At 39.1% G+C, this 21657-nt stretch overlaps 1 protein-coding gene across 7 annotated transcripts in view; it reads right to left on the bottom strand.

Annotated features, from left to right (window-relative positions):
• Nucleotides 1-21657, bottom strand: part of TENM1 (teneurin transmembrane protein 1) — a 753664-nt gene that overhangs the window by 16396 nt on the left and 715611 nt on the right. For all 7 annotated transcript variants that reach the window (XM_079123321.1, XM_079123316.1, XM_079123318.1 and 4 more), the window contains 3 exons: nucleotides 21032-21542; nucleotides 11813-11985; nucleotides 10521-10756 (listed from right to left, as the gene is read on the bottom strand). In XM_079123321.1, coding sequence (XP_078979447.1) covers nucleotides 10521-10756; nucleotides 11813-11985; nucleotides 21032-21542 — 920 coding nt within the window. The remainder of the gene's footprint in view (nucleotides 1-10520; nucleotides 10757-11812; nucleotides 11986-21031; nucleotides 21543-21657) is intronic.

The raw sequence follows: 21657 nt of genomic DNA, 5'->3' as shown, positions 1-21657 counted from the left end.
GAACACTATGTTATGTGCATTTATGAATTTGTCAAATGAACCCCAAAAGTATGTATGATAATAATGCACTAACAAATAAAAAAAGAAACAATTCATTGTTTGGTTTGGTTATGGTTTTAGTCTTCTCCTACTGCATGTTATTATTCTGTCTGGTTGTCTTAAAACCTGGCAGTTGATCCAGAGTGAGGCTGATTCAAGGGACCTCAAATTAGAGTCTATGAAAGACAGCACTTGATGGCACCTGACTGTGAGGAAATTCAGCTAAGTCTACATGAGATAACCAAGTACCTAAGTCACTTGGTAAAAACATTAAAACTCAGCAGAAAGACTTTTAATGGGTTTTCAAACAACCAGACAAATGACCTGAATTTTTCCACTTTTTAGTTAGTAATGTTAGTGTTTGGCAAATCCACCAGTATATTCTGCTATGTCTAGCTGATTATAGCACAACCACTTAGAAAATCCAGTACTCAAGTTATTTTGTGTTTCAGAAAAAAGTTATTCTTTTTGTGCTTTTATTGATGCATTATGATTATATACAACAGTGAGATTCATTGCGATGTGTTCATATATTCATATAACATAATTTGTTCCGTTTAATTCCCCAATACTTCCTCTTTTCCTCTCCTCCTCCTTCCCTTGGTCCCCATTTCTCTACTTTACTGGTTTTCCTTATATGTGTGTTTTTTTAAATACTGTTGCTTTATAATTACACATGAAAGTCCTCATATATAAAGAAGAATAAAATTATGTCATTATCTGATAAGTGGGTGGAACTGGAGAACAGCATGCTAAGTGAAAAAAATTGCTTTTCTTGATTTTAGTCATTAAGGGTGTTCAGTTCCTGCTGGTCAGTGTGCTGAAAAAGACTCTGGAAAGGGAGCTCTGAAGGAGAGGTAGGTAGGAGGTTCAGGGGAGGGCTTTTAAAATTAATTCAATTTATTTTAGTTTAGTTTGATTAATTTTTACTTTTACTGTTTTTTTTTTGTTTTATCATAACTTTTTATTTTGCAATAATCTGACTTACAAACAGTTGTGAAATGGTAGTGTTACCTGTACCCTTCACCCAGTTACCAAGGAACACCTTTTGATTTGAATGGAGGAAGGTCAAGCATATTTGGCAGAAACAAAGTCAAGAATAAAAAAAGGAGAGACTTTGAGAAGTGTAAGTAGTGGTGAATGGAGTCAGGAGACATTTAACTAGCTGCCAGTTACATGGATGTACCAGTCATTTCTTCTATCTGGACCTTAGTTTTCCTATCTGTGAAATGGGAATGATATTACCACTTTATGCCACAAAATTGTGCCAAGCTTTAAACAATACACAGGTACTTGGTAAACTATGAAACACCATTAGTAATTGTTATTTTTATAATATGTAATGATTAATTTTCTCATTTTATTTCAGCTTTTGAATAGGCCCATGTGTCACATATCCATGTGATTTAAACTCAGTTTATATCTGTGAACTTTATATCTGTGAGAACTGTCAACACAATCCCAAACAGAATGTTAAATGGTTAATGAGATAGGAGAGGGAAAAACCTATATTAGGGTTTGACTATATTGAATATAGTCAGACCAAACTGATTCAACAAAACAATACTAATTTTTAACTTTTGTGGTCAAGAATTCCTTCTATATCTGAAAGCTATACATTGTGTCTCTGAAAAAATGCACATAAGCATATTCATGAATATTTTGGATATCATCTCACACCAACTCCACAAATCATGTCTTTTTCAACTAAAGTGGGGACTCCAATGTCTCTCACAGGGCAACATTTTACAGTAGAGATGCCTGCTTTACAGTCCTTTGCTGTAAAAGCATCAATTTCTGCAATATTAGCTATTAGAGTGGTCTAATTAATCAATCATTAATTGGATCAAAAACATTCTTATTACTATTAATATGGTATCATCATGAAACACTGCCAATGAATCATCAAATGCACTGAAAAGAAAACCTGAAGATGATGATGATGACTACGATAATTTGTAATCTAGCCTCAGTGCATGTACCTGTATACTTGGTTTTGAATCCATTGTAATGAAATTAAAGAAGCATGCTGGTTGTTTTCAAGTTATGTTTCAGAAAACTTCTTAAACAGTATTTAATGAGTAATTAAGAGTTACTATTTTTGATAGAAAAGAAAATTTCTTCCACACTCACTCCTTGATTAGAGGAGCGATAACTTTTTTGTTGCAAAAAAACTTTGGAAAATGTAGAAATGTACAGGAAAAATATAATAATCTGTAATTCGCCCTTCCAATGAGAATTACTATTAACACTAGGCTGCATTTCATTCTATTTTATCTTAGTTTTTAACATGATATTTGTTCATAAATTTAAAACACATGACTAGGGCTATACTGAAAGTTTTGTGCCCTATATTTTCAGCCAATGTTTTATCTTTAGCATTCCTCATGTTATCAAATAATATTAAACTATGACTTTTAATGATTGCATAATATTTTACAATATGATAAACATTTATTTATCCATTCTCCCTCAGTTGGAAATTAGATTTCCTGTTTTCCATTTTTTCATATCTTATGTGCTGTTGAACATTTTTTGTATATAAATTTTTTCTTAATACAGAACCCCAGGGGCAAAATTACTGGGTCAAATGAGAAGAGCATATGAAATGACTCCTGACACAAGTTGAGAGATTATTCTGCCCCAAGGCTCTACAAATTCATACTCCCATTGACTACTAGTTGGATAGCCCATCTCTTTTCTTTACTAGAGTAGTATTGTTCATAAATGTTTCCCAATATGAGAGAGTGGGAAAAGGATACATTACTGGGATTTAAATTTGCATTTATTTCATTACTACTGAGATTGAGCCTCTTTTAACATCTATTGGCCTATGAATGTCTTCCATGAATTGTCTGTTCCTGACGTTTGTCCATTATTCCATAGGGCTGTGGCACTTGGCTCTTTTGGTTTTAGTTTCTTCATGAACAGGCTGGGACTAATGATATTTGACCTTAGTTTTGAACTTCTGCAAAAAAAAAGCACTTATCAAACATTAAATGCCATCAATTCTATGTAAAGATTAGAGGTAAGATACTCAAATTATTTGAGGAATGAGCTGTTAGTCTCAGGAGTAGGTTTAATTCAGTAAATAGAGCCACAGATCAGGAATCATGACTATTTAAACCATCTGTAGCAAATGCATGCAGTGTCATAAATATATAGACTGCATAAATATATAGTAACCCGCTGTGATCACCTAAAAGGTGATAGAGAAGCACATATTCCCTGTATTTTGATACGCGGCACTTGGAAGCCTTTAGGAAACCAGGTGTTCTTTCTTCAACTACCTTTCCTGTGGTTTTATAGCCACATATCTCCAACTGTAATGCCGTTCATTTACAATAGCTGTAAAATATCCATGTACTCCTGGAGACGATTGTAACTGTTACAATTTATGTTATAATGATAGTTAAAGAGCCAAAGTAACAAGTGATTTCCAGTTCAACTAAATTTGTGGTTTTATTTGTCTGATAGATTAAGTTTACTACTCAAGAACACATTTCTTAATAAAGTCATTATCGCTACACAAGCAGTGATCACTGTTGAAAATTCACTACAAAGCAGGCAGAGGAGGGCAGTGTGATGTTTTTTCTGCTTGTCAGGACTTCTGCATTCATGATCCTCTATTTCTGGATAATGCATCCTGATATTCAGATGCTAAAACACTGGTTTTCAAGTCAAGTTTGGAAAGTAATGCAAAATTCAGCAAGAGTTGAAAGGGGATGAAGGGATCAAAGATGCCACAGGCTCCCAGCCACCCCTGCCAAGTCCCCTGTGGAAATCATGTGTGAGAAGCCTGGGAAGGTGAATGCTTTTCTAGGTGAGTCCTCTCAACCTCCCTCTGGAATGCTTATGTGCGACTAGCCTCTACAGCAGAAATCAGAACTGGGCTGAATGCCACTGACTGCTGGCATCACCAGCAGGGCTGGGAAAGCTTCATATTCATGTATGTGCTTGCTTTTCTGAAAGACAATAGCCCTTGATCTAAGCATAGGTGAAAAAACCTTTTTTCCACCCTTTCTCCAAACATTCTACATCAGTCCTTCCCTGTAAAAAGCTGAGGGTGGGGAGGAGAAGGGGAAGGATTGAAATTTGGGAATATCCTGAGTATAAAAGGGTCTCTTCAGACCACTACACATTGAGCAAGACCTCTGAGTTTGGCCACTGATAAAGTGTTATGTTGCGGTAAGAAAGCCGGACTGGATTTTTTTTTTTTAAACGGGGGAATATGCTTCTATGCTGCAATTTATCCTTCAGTTTCCCTTAATTATTTTCTGGCTGTACTAAGGAGAAGAAGGGTTTGATTTTTGTTCACACTGATCAAAGAGGAAAGAGGGAAGAGTGTGTTCTGGAAAACCCTGGATAGTGTTGACAACAGAAGCGAAAGTGCCTGTGAAGGGTGGGTACCAGGAAGCTGCAAGGCATGTGTTCTTTGTCTCCCATTCCTTTTCTTTCTAGGATTTTAGAATTTCCTGGATTTTCTAGGAATTGCTCAAGAGAAAGCCCCTCAACTCTTCTAGTTTGAAACTCATTTAGTTGTTGAATTGAATATACTACTTGTAACATTTTATCAGGTGGGTTTAGATCATATATTTGGTTGATCTACAGGCAGTTCCGGATATTTGACCGTTTTGGCCTTCACAACGGGAAATTCACTATGTTTCAACCAAACACACGAACACACACACACACACACACACACACACACACACACACACGCTGTATTCTGAACTATGAGCATGGCAGCTGATTTTCTTTCTTTCCTTTATACAAAGGAAAAGACTGATTTTCAAGGACACTCTCTGGCATTTGTGCACAACACAACTGAGTCACCTGTCTAATTTTTGCTGAAGAAATCAGAAAGTGAATAAGTGAGATGAACTGAATAGCCACATCAGAGTTTAGAAGATGCATTGCATTTAATTTTCATGAAATTATATGAATGGATAGAAGAGTCACAGCTGACTTTAAAGTAGCACATGCTACTCTACTTCCACTAGTTTTAAGGTAATTAGAACTGGATTTAAAAATTAATAACTACATTAATTCCACAGATTTTATTTTTTTATTGATAGCTTTAATTTGACAATCAAAAGTTTACTTAGGTTGGCTTTTATTTCACATAATTGCCTGCAAATGCACAGAGCATGTATTCAGTGTTAGTTGACCAGTCTCTAATATTTTACTTGGAATTTCCTTTTTCCTTTTCCTTTTTTTTTTTCCTATTTTACTCTCAAAATACTTCTCTACTTTGCCAGCCCACAAAATCTTAGTGCTGGAAAGGGATCTTAGTTGCCTCAGATTTATTGGGTCAGAATTTCACTCTTGTCATCACCACTAGTAAACTGTGTCCTCTTTGTGCTTCAATTTCTTCATCTGTTAAATGGGAATGGTAATTTAAGGACCCACCTAATAAAATTCTTAGTAAATGAGTTACTATTGGCAATACAAAGAGTAATACCTGGGGGTGAGGTTGTGGCTCAGTGGTAGAGCACTTGCCTAGCATGTGTGAGGCGCTGGGTTCCATTCTCAGCATCACATATATATATAAATGAATAAAATAAAGGTCTATCAACATCTAAAATATATATTTAAAAAAGAGTACTACCTGAGTGAATGTTAGTTGCTGTTTTTGTGGCTCATGGAACTACTACTACTACTTCTACTACTACAAATAAGAGATTGTACAATCTATACCCCTCATTTTGTAGATGAGAAAATGACAAAATTATGGGCATGCCAGTTCTTTCTCAAAATGTTACCTATTCTTCTCACCTGAATTTGACCAGATCATTGAACTTGTACCCTTTTTGCACTATATCAATTTGCTCTTGTTTACTTTACTGCTGATTAAGTCACCTGTGTAACCATAAACACATTAAAAAAATTATATCAAATTAAAGCTTACATATAGGTGAAGCAATATGTGAAATAATTCTTCCTAGTTACATTAGAAGGGTTGACCCAAGATTAACAAAAATTGTAGTTTTTATGACTTGAAGTCCCTAAGAATCCTCTGACCCCAAAACCCAACATTGCTCAGTAGTTTGGATGCCTGAAATCTACTGCCTCTGGATGACTCTTTGAAGTACTGTTATTTGGGACTGAAAATTACAGATGCATTTTTAAAATCTATTAATCCATTCCCAAGCAGCTCCTTATATAAATCATCACAAAACAAATGCCTTCACCATACCTGAAGAGAAGGAAGTTACAATAATGTGAAGTGAGACGTTCAACTTGGAGAACCTTGTAGCTGAGTGTTCTATCAGCAAAGGTGATGTCTGAGAAACAAGGAAGAGGCTAGAACCTTCTTGACCCCCTCCCAATTCCCCATCATTTGTCAGTCTGAAACCCTGTGTTTCAACTGGGCTTATTTTCCCTTTCAGAGCTCAGCTTGTATTTGAACATTCACATGTACACTTAAAAACTAGCCTGTGTTGGGGCTGGGGTTTTGGCTCAGTGGTAGATCACTTGCCTAGCACTATGTGAGGCCCTGGGTTTGATCCTCAGCACTGCATGAGCAATAAATAAAATAAAGGTATGGTGTCCATCTACAGGTAAAAATATTTTTAAACAAGTAACCTGTGCAATTTTCAGTTTTCTTTTAGTGGAAGAAAAAAAAAATCAGTTGTGAGGTTTTAGTCTTTGCTTCATTTTGCTGGTAAGTACATAACCACCACCCTTGATTTCATGACTTTGGTTTTACGTGGTAAGTTTTCTCCAGTTTTGAAAGCTAAAGTAGGCTGCAGTTCTGGGGTTTTGCTATAATCTTACAATTTAGTCTGCAAAATCTTATAAAGCGCACTGGGATTCAATGCTGGGATAAGTCTCATATGACAACATTATTATCCACGGACACAGCAAGGTGCAATCTGGTTGTAGTTCCTAAACCAGTTTGCTTTTGGTGTCTGTCCAATTCTTTTACAATTGCCTCTCTTGTTATATGCACTCTAATTTCTCTATTGTCCAGGGAAATGTATTTATGGGGACAGATTGATGCAGCAGATGAGAAGATACATGGATTGGATGCAAAAGTACTTTGCAAGGAAGATGATTCAAACACAACTCAGGTTGGAGGAAATGGATTTTTTACATAAATGAAATTTAAGGATGTTAATGTGATTTATTTCACTTAATGGTGCTGGTGAAGGATGGCCCAGAGGTAACAAATCCCTTGCCTGCTCACGCTGAGCAGGATATCATGTTTCCCAATAGTTTGCCTCTCTCACTTGGAAGGGGATCCTGACTTTGTGTGAAAAAAAAAAAAAAATCACTGATTTTTGGAGAAAAATAACTCTTATTATTTTATCTCCAAGAAGGGGTCTATTGCTTTCTGATTTTTTTTTTCTTTTCAGCTAGATGGTCTGGTGTAGGTATGATTGGTAGCTCTTTGGAACACTTGATGCCCATCAACTTACCTTTAAACGAACATGTCACTTTGTGCCCGAACAATTAGTGCTTTATGACCTGCTGCCTAAACATATTTATAGATTAAAACCACACCTTTGTGTGGGTTTTCAGAGGAGTCACATTTCCCATAATACAGCAGGGCCTTCTATGTTGTGTGACTATTTGAAATTCTGTCTCAAAGGCTTTGATGATCCCATGCTCTGGAGTGGTAGCTTCAGCAAGAGAAATACATGATCAGTTGAGGTATTCAGATACTTGAGGGCATCAGAGAGGCTTATTCTTTACAGGTATATTTAAAATGGTGTCACTGCATTTTTGGTTTGAAAAAAGATAAAGTTGTCATTAGTGTGTTCCTTGATAAACTACCAGAAGAGCAGGGCCATCTTCTCTGAAATAACATGGTCAGTGGGAAAAGAGAATTTGCATGCTCAAAATTGGATCCATGCCTATCTTCTGGGAGCATATTCATTCCGTTCAATTGACTATATGTCTAATCTAGGGAAACTGAGGCAACAGCATAAACAAAAATCTCCATGAACAGGGAGGGCAGATAAGAACTAAGTTAAACAGCCTGCTTCCTCCTTTTGTCTCCTTCATGCTTCCTCTGCCTGGAGGCCAGCCAATTGCCCTATACCACCCACACTTGCCAGTACATTAGAGTCGATTATTTGTCTCTTTGTCAGCATTGAAATGAGGAGTCAGGCCCTGCCAAGGTGGCTCTACTGAGTGGGGCAATGATTTATAGATTAATTATTGTAAGGGAACAAGGCAGTTCAGAATGATGCAGTGGAAAGAGTGCTGCACTAGGTGAAGACCTGCATTTTGGCTCTGCTCTGACTCTTAATAGCTGTTTGACTTTGGGCAAATCACTTAACCTCTCTGGGCCTCAGTCTCCTTATCCATAAATTGGGAATAACAACAATTGATCTATGTGGAGGTCAAATAAAATTCTGGCTGTGAAAGCACTTTGTTAACTCTAAGGCCCTAAGTATATGTAAAGGATTGCTATTGTTATTAGATGACTAGGGAAATGCACAGTTAAAACCCCTTAGCCAGTAAGGAGTTCCATTCTTCAGTTCTAGGACCTTAAGGAGTACCATAGAGGTCACACAGAGGAGGAGGCCTTGAATTTGTTGCCTTTATAACCCAGTGCACAAATCTGTTCAACTCTATCACAAGATATGAAATGAGTCAAATTATAATTAGTATTAAACAGAATACTTCACTCCTTGATACTAAAGGGCTCCAGAATGTTTTGTGGCCATTCACTTGTCAATACTGTATGTATAATATGTCAAAATACACACTACTGTCATGTGTATCTAAAAAGAACAAATTAAAAAATATCTATGCAGGGGAAAAAAAGAACCATTTGGGATACAGGCTATACATTATTTTACAGTTTTTCTCCATTATCTGTGCATATGAAGGGGAGAACACAGGGTAAGTTTCCTTGAAATTGGAAAATCCCAAGATCGCAGTACAGGTGGTTATCCTAAAGAACTGAAAATTCCAAAGTCACTCAGTATATAATTTGGTTTGCAATGTTTTACCAAGGCTATACACTGGGGGAATCACTAAGAGATCACTTATTCACTGCAATCTTTCTGTGCAATCTGTGAGGTTGAGAAGTCATTTGTAGATAATCCTTACTTTTCTCTAGTACTAACTGTTTATTTCACATGTAAAAATATAAAAGAATTTTAAAACCAGGTATAAAACTGAGTGTGAAGGCCAGGTCATCTAACTTTCCCATCCAAGCTTTTCTGCCCAGGAGATCCCATTTCTTGAAGAACTCTGATAAAAACCCTTTCTCTCTCTCTCTCTCTCTCTCTCTCTCTCTCTCTCTCTCTCTCTCTCTCTCTCATACACACACACACACACACACACACACACACACACACACACACACACACATGGTTTGACTACTTGGACTGGCTTCAACTTTCAATTCAGTGGCATATCTGGCAAATGCTCTGTTAGAAACTGATCAATAGAATCAAAACATACAAACTGATGTGTGCACTTAGACGACTTCAGTTGCTATTATAAAAAACACCCACTGACATCTGTGTCTCTGTGTCACCAACAATTGAAAGAAAAGTGAGCCCAGTTGCAGATTCCTTTGTCCATATCAAACCATATGACTGGTTTGACTGCTTCTCCCTAGAACTGGATGGTTGCTTGGCAGTTGCATTTCCACAGCCTTAAGGTTACTGTTTTTTACCATGAATGAAGAAAGGGCAAGCATTTCTACTATCCTAGATGTGACACAGGTTGTTCCTCACAGGCCTGGCCTCAATAGTGATTGAGTGTTTCCTGCAGGCTGGCAGTTGCTCTAGGGCTAATACTAAAAGTTACTATATTTGGAAAGTTGGTCATGTCATCCTAACATTGGTTAGTATTGAAGAAGGGACAGGTGGACAGTGCTGTGGTGTTTTTAGGCTTCATGTACTGCAGAAAGTGATTATGACAGAGATTTCTGATTACCAAGGAGAAATGTGCCAGGTAAGGACTTGAAAACTCCCAAATCATTAATTTCCTTCAGGCAGCTCTCTCTAAGTGTTCCAGCCCAATCTCAGTCCTAGTTTTTTGCTCTTCTGGTCCTGAATATGTATTCACAGCAATGAGATCATGTACAGAGTCTTCCTCCTATCTTGCCTTACATCTCTTATCCTTTTGTGTGTGCCTGCCTGGTATTTCCAAAAACTACCCCAAAGTAGGGACCTGGGTCAAACTGTAGGACCTGATAAGCATCTCCAGGGCATGCTGAGATGGGTACTGGAGGGTCTCCTGACTAGACATATTTCTCCAGCCAGACTTTCTTGGTGCTTGAAATTGCTACTATTAGAGCACTTTAGCTGGCTAATGACAAAGAAAGCTCCTATTAGAATGCTTATTTAAGGATACTGAACCATTATCAGCCATTAGTACCTTCTCTTGAATTTGTATATCATATAAGCTAGTCAGTCACCTAGAAAAGCTTTGGAGAAATGGGACTTCCAATCAGGAAGGCTCTGCAGTTTCCAAAGAAACCCATATAGTTTGAGAAGGTCAAACCTTACCCTCAACCTCCTTTCAAAAGCTGAAATATTGCCTTTGCTTTGCTCCTTCCTCTGCCGCCACTCAATGAGGTTTGCATTGTGCTCTCCCGGCAATGAGATGTTGCATTTGCCCAGGGTGGGGTTGACTGCCCCCGCCAGGATGTGGGGCTCTGAGCTGAGGTTGATTTCCATCCCGCTAGCAAAGGTTACACGTAGTGAACCATCTGGACTCACCCGATAGGTACTTTGAGTATTTTCTGTAGACAGAAAAGGAAGAGGGTGAAGAAAAGGGAAGAGTATGAAGCCAGTTAGAGACACGTTTAGTTGCTTTAGGAAGCACGTTGGGAAGGGATGAGCAGGTGGGGCGCTAAGGACCTAAGTGCCTTCCAGGCTAGACCACTGCTCTAACAGGTAGATGTGCTTTCTGTCCATTTGGGTCTTGTTAGTTTCACAGATGGGGTATCTTGTTTCTAGGATCAAAGACTGCTATCTAACACCATGGGCTGTTTTGTTTTTATATTTTATTTCATTTTAAAAACATTGCCTTATAAATTCCCTGACTTCTTGGATCAGCCACCTCAGTTTGATATACTGGGAGCTAGAATGAGAAGAGTATGAAGTTCAATTCAGCTTCCTTACCACCCGGGACACCATCACAGTTGCTGTACCCTACAAAATGCTAACACTGATAAAAGTTGATATTGTCCTCCTTTGAGCATCTGAGCCCACAACAGAAAAATAGAATGAGTCCTGCATGGTGTTTCTAATAACTTCCCTAAAGCAGGGACCTGGGCAGAGGGAAAGCACTTTCTCAGTCTACTTCCCCTTTGGCTTCCAGCACATTCCTTCCAGATTGACCTTCTTTTTTCTTCCATTCTTTCTTCTCTTTGCATAGAATGACTCTTTAATTCTCTCATTTTACTCATAGTTTTCCCTGGTGTGTATCATAATTTTTCTTTTTATTCACCCATGTCAATGCTGATCTAGAATGTTAAATTCAGTAATAAGATGGTATTACTTTCATGTAACCTAGTCAGACCCTAAAAGAGCTTTACAAACAGCTGGGTGTTGGGAACTGACCTGATGGAAGAGCAGACTTGGCAGGGATTTAACCTCATTACACCCTCAGAGATGTGATCCAAAGTTGATATGTGAAATTGTGAAAGGTGTGAATTTGTCTGGGTCTTAGCTGGAAAATAGGGGGAAGACTCCATCTTCTCAGTCAGAAGTGAATTCTATTTATTAATGGTGTGCACAGGTTTGAGGGTACACAGGGTGCTGTGCTAGTCAGGTGAAGTTGTAAACATTCTTACCTTGTTTTAAAATATATATGGTACTAGTTGCTGTCAGGTTGGTTGACATGAGGACATTCTCACGGTTGGAAGTATCTAGTTCCACTTTTGTCAGCTTCTCCAGGTCACTGTGGAAGTTGTTGACTTCTCCAGTGGGAAATGTTGCATTGGTCAAATGTCCCTCGGGGTCATACCTGAGGAATATAACCAATCCCAACTCTGAAGCTTCTTGGCAGTGATAACAGGCCTTTGCAAAGTAAAAATCACTTGGCAGCTAATACAGTTTAACTTTGAGTGATAACAAGTATTATTAACCTTGTTCAATAAGAAGAAAAAGGTCAGAGAGATGATTAATCAAACGAAGGTATTTTTTGCAGCTTCTGAATTCCTGATGACTTCCTTGAGCTGTGCTGTTTTACAGAAAAAATATATCTGGTAATGAATCACCAGGGTGGAAAACTGATTTATGAATCATGTCCTGCTGTGTGCAATGTTGCAGGGAGGCCTCCTTTTGCAATTTGGGTCGATCCCACTAGATGTGATGGATTACAAAAACCAGCAGAGGGTGCCATTGTCAAAGAAAAAGAAGGCACAAAAAGGGCCCACAAAGCCTGAGCAGGCCAATAAACTGCCTTTGCATTGTGATGAGAAAATTATAATTTGCTGCTGTTTAAGTTGCCAAATTTGAAATGAATGAATCATTCTTCCAACAAAATGAACAAGCATAGAGGATAATGGAAACATGTTCATTAAAACATTCTGGAGCCCCCTGATCTTGGTGTGACATTCTTTTTATCTTTTTGGAGTATGGTGCATAATGTTTTGTAATTTGCCTATATGAGTAAGAGACAAAAAATAATAATTACCTGGGATAATAGGCAATAACCCATATCTAGAAATATAGTCTAGCGAGTTTACTTTTTTGAAAAAAAAATCAGAATTATTGGCAATCTCACTGTCCTCCAAATGGAAACTGCTTCCCTGAAGGCTTTTGATGTGAAGCTGTTCTTTTATTGCCAATAGAACCATGAAAAATAAACACTTCATTAAAAGTAAAGACATGCACTTGGAAACCCATTACTGTTTTCTTTTCAAGTTGCAAATTGCAAAATATTTAAGCACTTTTATTTGCTTTTAAAATGTTAAACAATTATATCCTTTTTACCCAAAGTGAGCAGGATAGAGCCTTGACACAATGGTGTAGTCTGGCTCTACTATCCCTTCCTCTGACAATTATGCAAAATGGCATAGTAATTCAGTGTTAATCCACTAGGTTTTAAAGAACTCAGCCTGGGTAGTTGCTGAAATTTTAAAACCTATACCAGTCTGTGGTAGGCTTGGGAAAAGGGGTTAGCCCATAATTTATAGGACAGAACTGAACTTGGGGCTATAGCCAATGCTTTATTGTGTTTGTATGTATGTACATAGACTATCAATTAAAAGTCTTGTGTAAAAAAATAACCAAACCAGTCATTTGACATCATAGATATGCCAAATGTTAGTTCGGTGCCTCCTTTGTTTAAATGGATTTTGGTCAAAATGCTTGTGTGTTGCTTATCTGCTCTTAAGGATTCATTATAAAAAAAAGCCAAAGGGTGCTATTTGTGCCTAGGGTTAATGGCAAAATGCCTCCTCTGCCCAGCCTGTTTGCTCCTGGCTTGCTTTGGGGCTCCTTGGCTGTAAGAAGCAGACCCCTGGTGAGAAAGGAGCACAAAAAGGCTTGCAAATCCTGTGCTGCCTCAACCTTTTCTGCCTGGTGTTCCTTCCAGGGGAGGAAAACAATGTCCAGCTTTTATTCTCCCAAGGTATCAACCTGCTTTTCCCTGCAGGGAGGAGTTTCCAGGCAGCAAATAGAAAGAAGCTGCCTTATGTCTTCCTCACAAGGGTGTCTGGATTATGCAGGCAATTCCTCTCTGTTCACTATTCAGCACCAGCAACTGTCCCTCATTCATTTCCCTTTCCTGATTTCCAAGGGGTTTCCTCAACCCTTGGCCAGTGTGGCTCTTTACCATGCCTCCATGAAATCTGACTTAGGCTGCTATGGATGCAGGTTGTCAGTAGGCTTGGGGCAGTTTCCTTCTTTCTCAGTCACACAGTCCCTTGTTTTATTTTATTTTTAAAAAAACATTTATTGATTTGAGGTGCTGGGAATGGAATCCAGGGCCTTGCATGTTCTAGGCAAGCACACCATCACTGACATAAACTCTTAGTCCTCCCCTTGTTTTAAAGCAACATTTCATGTAAATGAGAGATCAATGGTTGTGTTTACTCTTGAGAGCAAGATGACAAGACCAGGTACCAACTGAAGCATTCACTGAGTAGAAGAACAAGAGTCAAAAGTCCCACCGTTTAACTCAAGTTGCTGGTGCTCTTTGAGATATATTTTAGTTTTAAGGTATATTCCCAAAGCACAGACATGTTCCCACATATTCTGTTCCCATTCCTACTTTCCAACTGACTTGTACATTTAGAGAGGACAGCTGAAGAGTCTAGGACAAGACTATAATTATCCAGTTAAGTCCACTGGGGAGGATGCTGCTTTTCTGGTGAAAGAGTCAATGGTTTGGGGAATAAGGTATCATTTCCTACAGGACTGTCCAGCTGCTGAGTAGCTAAAATGTTGAAAAGTTTTATTGCCTCATGTCCTTTCTGTGGCTGCCTAGGCGTCCTTATTTCAAAGTGTATGTTTGGTTGCCACTCTATCAATAAACAAAGCACCCCAACCCAACACACTCATGCACCCCAAATTCTGCTAGTTACAGTCAAAGCAGTCACATTTGAAGGTGCCTGCAGTATGACATTTCTCATGTGCTCAATCATTTATATGGTCCTGGATCAAAACATATAGACCCACCTCTGTTCTGTGGGGTCATTTCCAAAGGAAGAGTGACAGGCAGATGTATATACATCAGTGGGTAATTCCCACAACTTTGGAAAATTGCTCAAAGTGGATAAGAAAGAAAGGAAGTCTTTGATTTCCTATGGCTTGCTCGAGTCCCCCCACCAACCACCACAGGGGAATGCATCTTTCCAGACTGAATGTCAAAGAAACAAGTTTAATCAAAATCTCTCATGTTGTGTGTTTCCCTTTGGCGCCTACATCCTTTGGTGTAAAGTATAAGCCAATATGCTCCAACGGATCCCCTCAGGCCACAACACGGGAGCAACCCCCTCCTTCTACCTGGCAGGGTGCAGCATTCGCCTAGCCAGGCATGCAAATCTTAGGTGTTCGTGTGCATGTGTCTGTGTCCCGATGGAATAAAGAAAACATTTCTAAAGGAAATTGAGAATTCCTTCTTGTCCTTGAGGAGCATGTAGTTTAGTTGGGAAAATTATATTTATATATTATTAAAGTATATTTGGTCTCATATTTTCTCAGAAACGATAGCCTGCTCTTTCCCTTGAGGACTATTTAAGCCACAGCTAAACTCCAGAGTAGAAACTAGATGCTCCACCACCTTTGCTTTTAAGAAAATATTGCAGATTATAAAAGGAAAATTCATTACTTATTTTTAAAGGAAATATAAAGGTGTCAGATCCTGTTTACACTTTCATGTCAGAAAACTGACCAACCTAAAACAATTTTTTATGAAATACCAGATTCCCTTTCCTCACCAAGAATTTCATATGAAATTTCTTATGATTCACTTCCAGGGCTAGGAGTTTAGGTCAGTGGCTGTGTGCTTGCTTAGAACATGCAAGGCCTATTATGTCATTTTATCTTCATTTGTCCTTCCTTCAGTAAATATGAGAGTCTCATGCTAGGTATTGGGGATATACTATTATATGAAGTTCAGAGTCTAGTAGGGCAGGTAAGATAAACACACAAACTCTAATGACAGAATATTTCCAAGTACTTATGTAAAGAAAGAACTGGAGAAGCTCAGAAGAGGCAGAGGTCATTTCCAAATGGGTGAGCAGAAGAGGAGGAAGAAGAGTGGGAGAAGGTAGGGTTTGAATCCTGAAAGGTAGGTAGAGATGGAAGAATGAAGGAAGGCATGGAAAACAGAGGCAAGATCATAGAAAGCAGACAGGTGGGTGGAGTACAGGTTCCTCCTGGAGGGTGATGAGAGGTGAGTCTGGAGAGGCATGCTGACACCACAGCACAGGGGAACCTGCATACTGACTTTGGAGGTAAGCATGTAGTTAGTAGACAATGGAAAGTCATAGAAAGCTCTTCAGGGGGAGGCTAGGAAGATCCAAGCAGTGCTTTGGTCATAAAGACTTGTGGAAGGGGTGACATGGGGCAGGGAGAACTGTTAGGAGGCTACAGCCTCAGTTGGTGTTAAGATAAGATGGTGAACTCTTGCCTGTATCAAATGTACTGTGAGTGCCTATCACTGGGACTTGTCTTCTGCACTAGTCTGTCAACTCTCACATTTTCCAAGCAAGGGTACCAGTGTCTCATTAATCTTTGTATTTTCAGTGTCTGGCAAAGAGTGAATTCTCACTGCCTACCCTTGCTGAGTGAGTGTAAATATGATGCTGTCAGTGGAAATGGAAAGGATGGGGTGAATATGAGAGCCAAAGTGGTTATAGAACAGACAGAACCATCTATAGAGGGTTTGGGAGCTACACTTAGCTTACTTAGATGTCCTGTGCAGTGAAGCTTTCTTAGCAGCTTCTGAAAGCTTTTTCTGCCAGTAGCCCCTTGTTACTTCTGTTTGCTCTTGTTATTTCAGTTCTCCCTAACATTACCCATGACATTTTTTTTGCCTCATTCTTGATCCTTATCAAGGGCATAAAGCACAAAGAGAATAGTGTCTGAGCAAAGGTATTGAGTCCTGTCTCTTGAGATCTGAAGGAACACTCAATGATTCTCTATTCTTGTTTAAATAAAATAATTTACGTACCTAGAAGCAGGGGGCTAGACCCTATGGTTCCTTAGTTCCCTTTCTACTCTGGGATTCTAGAAGGCATTGAAAACATTTCATGTATTTGGACTGACTGATCATTACATACGCATTTCTGCATGGGAATCACATCTTATCCCCAGGCAAATATCCTACAGAGATGTGGCTTATTTACCTGGTCCCCTCCCTCCTTTCTAATCTTATGGGGAGAAGGGGAAATTCTTTATTAGCCATACTTGATAAAATCAAGCTTTTATAAAATAGCCTAGAAGGCTTTTCTAACTTGTCAGGGGGTAGCTTGTTTGTGTGTGTGTGTGTGTGTGTGTGTGTGTGTGTGTAAGGAGGAGATACACTAACAAAGTCCAACAACAGAGGGAATGCAGAATATCAAGGATAAAAGATTATTTTAATTTACTTGCTTATTGTGGTGCTGGGGATGGAACCCAGGGCCTTGGACATGTTGGGCAAGCACACTACCATTGAGCCATATCCCCAGACCCATCAAGAGATTCTGTAAATGAAGAATGTCCTTAAAGTTGGAGAGGCTTGCCATAAAGGGAAAGGGGGCTGAGGAACTGTCAACTCAGCCTGGACTTGCAGTAGTGACACAACTGATGCTCTGACTTTAGTCTGGGGTCTTTTCCATTTAGTAGAGCACACACCTTTGCCACGGTCACAAGCAAAAGCATCACGGCTGCTCTTACAGTCTTGGACGGAAGAAGGTTTGCCTGTTGTGTGAGTCATGGGACTTATCCTTTGGATTCTAACTGTGGCAGGGTCATTATTGAGAAACTCACTAATCCCTCAGTGGGAATGCCTGCCAAGTATTCTTGTCTTGATAATCATCTTCTTGTTAGCAGTTTCTCCTATGGTCAGCTTTCCCCTGATACTCAGAATGCTTATGGGCAGTGAGGCACAGAGTACTGATACTTTGGATGTGCAATTTTGATCCTGGTCCAAGTTAAATGGGATTATGGGAATGAACTGTTTAAACAACATCACACTACACAACAAAAGTCAACACACTACCACTGCTCAAGATGCATTTCCAAATCTCATTCGGATTATCCACTGTTCAGGGTCATCTGTGTCATCTCTCCTTTCAATAGCTGCAGATAATCAATAATGGATTACTGGTTTGGCTACCTTTAGTAAACACAGTAGATTTCCATCCCGCAAACAAACCCTGTACTCATTAACAGTCACCCCCATTCTCCTTTCTCCCCAGCTCTTGACAATGACTGGTCTATTTTTTGTCTTTAGAGATTTGACTTTTCTGAATATTTTATATAAATTTATGTGCTGAAACATAATTGCCAATTGTCTTCCTACTTTGCTGGCCTTTCCTTTTCACTCTTTTGCTGCTTCCTCTTCATACATCCCACTTTAAGCTTTGAAGTGCTCCAGAATAAGCTTGCAGATCTCTTTTATTCCTTGTCTACACTCACTTTCATGGTGATCTCATCCCATATCAATCTAAATATAATCTAAACACTAATGGATGCCAAATGTCATCTTTCTCTACTCATTTCCAGACTCATCTATTCACTAGCCTACTTGATATTTACACTTAGATGTCTAACTAAATTGCTCATATCCCAGGTTTAATTCTTGATCTTCCACCTCCTTGCATAGTCATCTTTTCTGGGAAATTGAAACCCCAATATCTACTTGCTTAGGCCCAAAACTTTGCTATTGTCTTTGACTTCTCTTTCTCACAAATAACATATCTAATCTATCAGTAACTCCTGATAGTGCTATTGTTGAAATGTATTCTGAATTTTAATACTTCTTATTGTCCATAATGTGGTTCAGGTCATCATCTTTTGCTCAGTTTATTGCAATAATACCCCCCAAACCTCTTAGTTTTTCCTGTTTCCTATACTGTTTTCAATTCAGAATGACTTGGAAAATGTAAGTCAGACACATCAAGCCTTTACTCAAAACTCAACTCTTAGGATAAAAAGCAAAGTCTTTATAGTGACCCACAATGCCCTACATGAAGGAGCTCTATCCAGTCATGGTGGCACATGCCTGAAATCCCAGCAACTTGGGAGGCTTAGGCAGGAGGATCACAAGTTTGAGGCCAGACTCAGCAATTCAGCAAGGCCCTAAATAACTTAGAGAGACTATGCCTCAAAAGAAAAACAAACAAACAAACAAAAAGGGCTGGGGATGTGAGTCAGTGGTAAAGCACCCTAGGTTCAAATTCCTCTATCAAGAAAAAAAAAAAAAAAAAGAAGTTGCTCTGGCCACTTAATGGATTTCATCTCCCCATTACTCTTTTGTTTATTTGTCTAATGTTGTGATTTGTGCCTTATAATTATATATAACACTCCCCCTTGCCTCCTTTCTCCCTCCCCACCTCTTTCTCCCACTACTTGTACACATTCAGCTCCATACATACATGACTATCTATTTCTTGAACATGTTAGGCTTATTCCCATTGCAGGGCCTTTGCACTTGCTGTTTGCTCTTCCTTTAATACCCCCTTCCTGCCAGATATTCACATGGCTTACTCTTTTACCTTCTACAGGTCTTTGCTCCAATGTCACCTTCTTTGTGAGCTGTCCTGCTCACCCTTTTCTCTCACACATTTCATCTCCCTTATCCTACTGTATTCTTCATATAACTTATCACCACCTGAAGTTCTACATATCTTACTGGTTTCCCTCCAATAAAATGTAAGCTCCACGTTTATCTTTTCTGTTCATGGCTATATCCCCAGCCCCTAGAAAATTGTGTAGCAGAGAGTAGATGCTCAGGAAATATTTGTTGAATAAATAAATGGTTGAACTGGTTATTTTGAAAATGAGTCAATACTTTGGCCCTTTCTTATTAGGGGACTGAGTTCAACCAGTAGCTTTCAAAATAGTTGTTTGCCTAAGGTCAGCCACAATGTGACCTGGTATGAGTTTTAAAAAGGACATTAAAATTTCTCATTAGAAACAAATTTTCCTAAAGGTAATATATTTTGAAATGTGGGTTTTTGAGACAGACTTTTAGGGTTTGAATTGTGGGCTTTGGTGTGAAATACTCATCCAGAAAATGGACATACTAGGGGCATTGATCCCATGTTGCTATAAAAGGAGTCAATTAAAGCAATGTACATTAATCACCTAGTCCAGCACCTAACACTTAGCAAATCCTTAGTGAACAGTAGCTTTTATTACTCTCATTAAGATGTAAGAGAATTTTTCAAAAAATAAGGAAGACTTGCAACAGGAACAAGTGAATACATTTTTCTAAGTGAAACTAGAATAGCTGTCCAACTCTTTTGTATAAATGGCACTTCTTTGGGACATGATCCAAAACTTGAAGGCCAAGTGTTTTCTCCCTTTCCTCAGGAGGCTTTTGTGGGACTGGCCATATTCTCTACATCCTCATAAAGAGTGGTCAAACTTGGAAACCTTCATACTTAATATCTCTACTTCTCACAGTCTTCAACTTTAATGCCATTCCAGGCTCTGGGTTCAGATTCCACAGATCGCCCTCCCTCAGTATATTGGCCCCAAATTCAGCAATTCCATTTGTGGGAAAATGCTTTCTGAGTGCTGGCAGACTAGCTTGCTAACTGCATTGGTGTGCATACAAGGTTGTCCATGCTTTAAGAGGCAAGGACAATGGTCTCTATTTCCGTGCCTTGACACCTCCTAGTAGCTTGCTGTCAAACACATTTTGTGTTTGTTGCAAGTTAAACAAAGTTGTCACAGATCTGGTCTGCAACTGCCAATATATGCTGAATTCTTTGACTTGTGAAGGGACACTGAGGAAGCCCAAGCCCATACAGGAGCATTTGGCTCCACATTTCACAGAAGCAGTCAATGGAATGTAGCCGCTATTCAGCATTTGATCCACATGTTACACTTGCTTTTCAGGGTTCACTTCTTATATTCTAACTTCTCTCTTACCTCCCACAGCAACTTACACTGAGTTGGGCTGGGCAGGGCTGGGCAAACATTCATGTATTCACTCATTAAACTCCACAGGAATCAATAAATACTTGTTAAATCACACTGCTTCTTTACTGCTTTAGTACTATCCTCTCACTTTGTTATTTAAATGCAATTTTACCTTGTCTTCCCAGGTATGCTGGGAATTGTTTGAGTACATGGACTTCTACCTCACTCCTGACTCCTGCAGTGCTACACTTGATTCCTCCTTCATTCAATCTATGCTTTTATTATTATGCTCTACAATCTGCTATGGGAAAATGGGTCCAAACCCTAGGAGTTGGGTAAAATTTTCTCCTTGACCATTTACTTTTTATTGTGATTGTAAGGAGAAAAGAGCATACAACACCCAGCAATTACTAAGTCATTTTCTACTGTCATGCAATTGCAAATAAAAATCTAACAAAGACTATGTTGAGAATCTAGAAACTTACTCATAAACAGTTGTCCATCCATTTTCATTACTTTTGGTAGCTAGAAGTCCCGTGTTCCCAGGATAGGTCATCAAGGCCAGATTATAGCCTTGGGCTGACACTCTTTTTAGGACTCCATTGCTGCTTATGGTCAGCCAGTACACCTGCCCACCAGGCACCACAAGCCAAAGGGGCATCCCCCCTGCATCACGGCGTATGTGCACTGAGTTGCCATTGCTGCTGGTAATGGCACCCAAATCACCTTCAGCATTGTAGGTGAAGTTGTACACATAGTCCCTTGTTATCAAGTTCAGGGTGTGCAGGTGGGTTCCATTGACAGTGAACTGATAGAGTTCCTGATCAGCAGGTGAGGCAATCTCATAAAGGTTCATGTCATTCAGATGGGCTTGGTTCCTGCTGATGGTACGAATTCGAACGTTTCCGAGGTCTGCCACATAGAGGGTACCATCAGGTGACACTGCTAAGGAGGAAGGTGCTTTCATCTTTGCATCTTTGGCATAGCCCCCATCACCTATGGGAGTAAGATCTGGATTTTAGTAATTGGTATCACAAGCATTTATATGAACACACCATAGACAGAAAGGACTGCACATCAAGAATCATTTTAAAAGGAATAATCAGTGAAC

Source organism: Sciurus vulgaris (assembly GCF_902686455.1).
Source record: "Sciurus vulgaris genome assembly, chromosome: X".
NCBI classification, from domain to species: Eukaryota; Metazoa; Chordata; class Mammalia; order Rodentia; family Sciuridae; genus Sciurus; species Sciurus vulgaris.
This window is presented reverse-complemented; position numbering and strand designations above follow the sequence as displayed.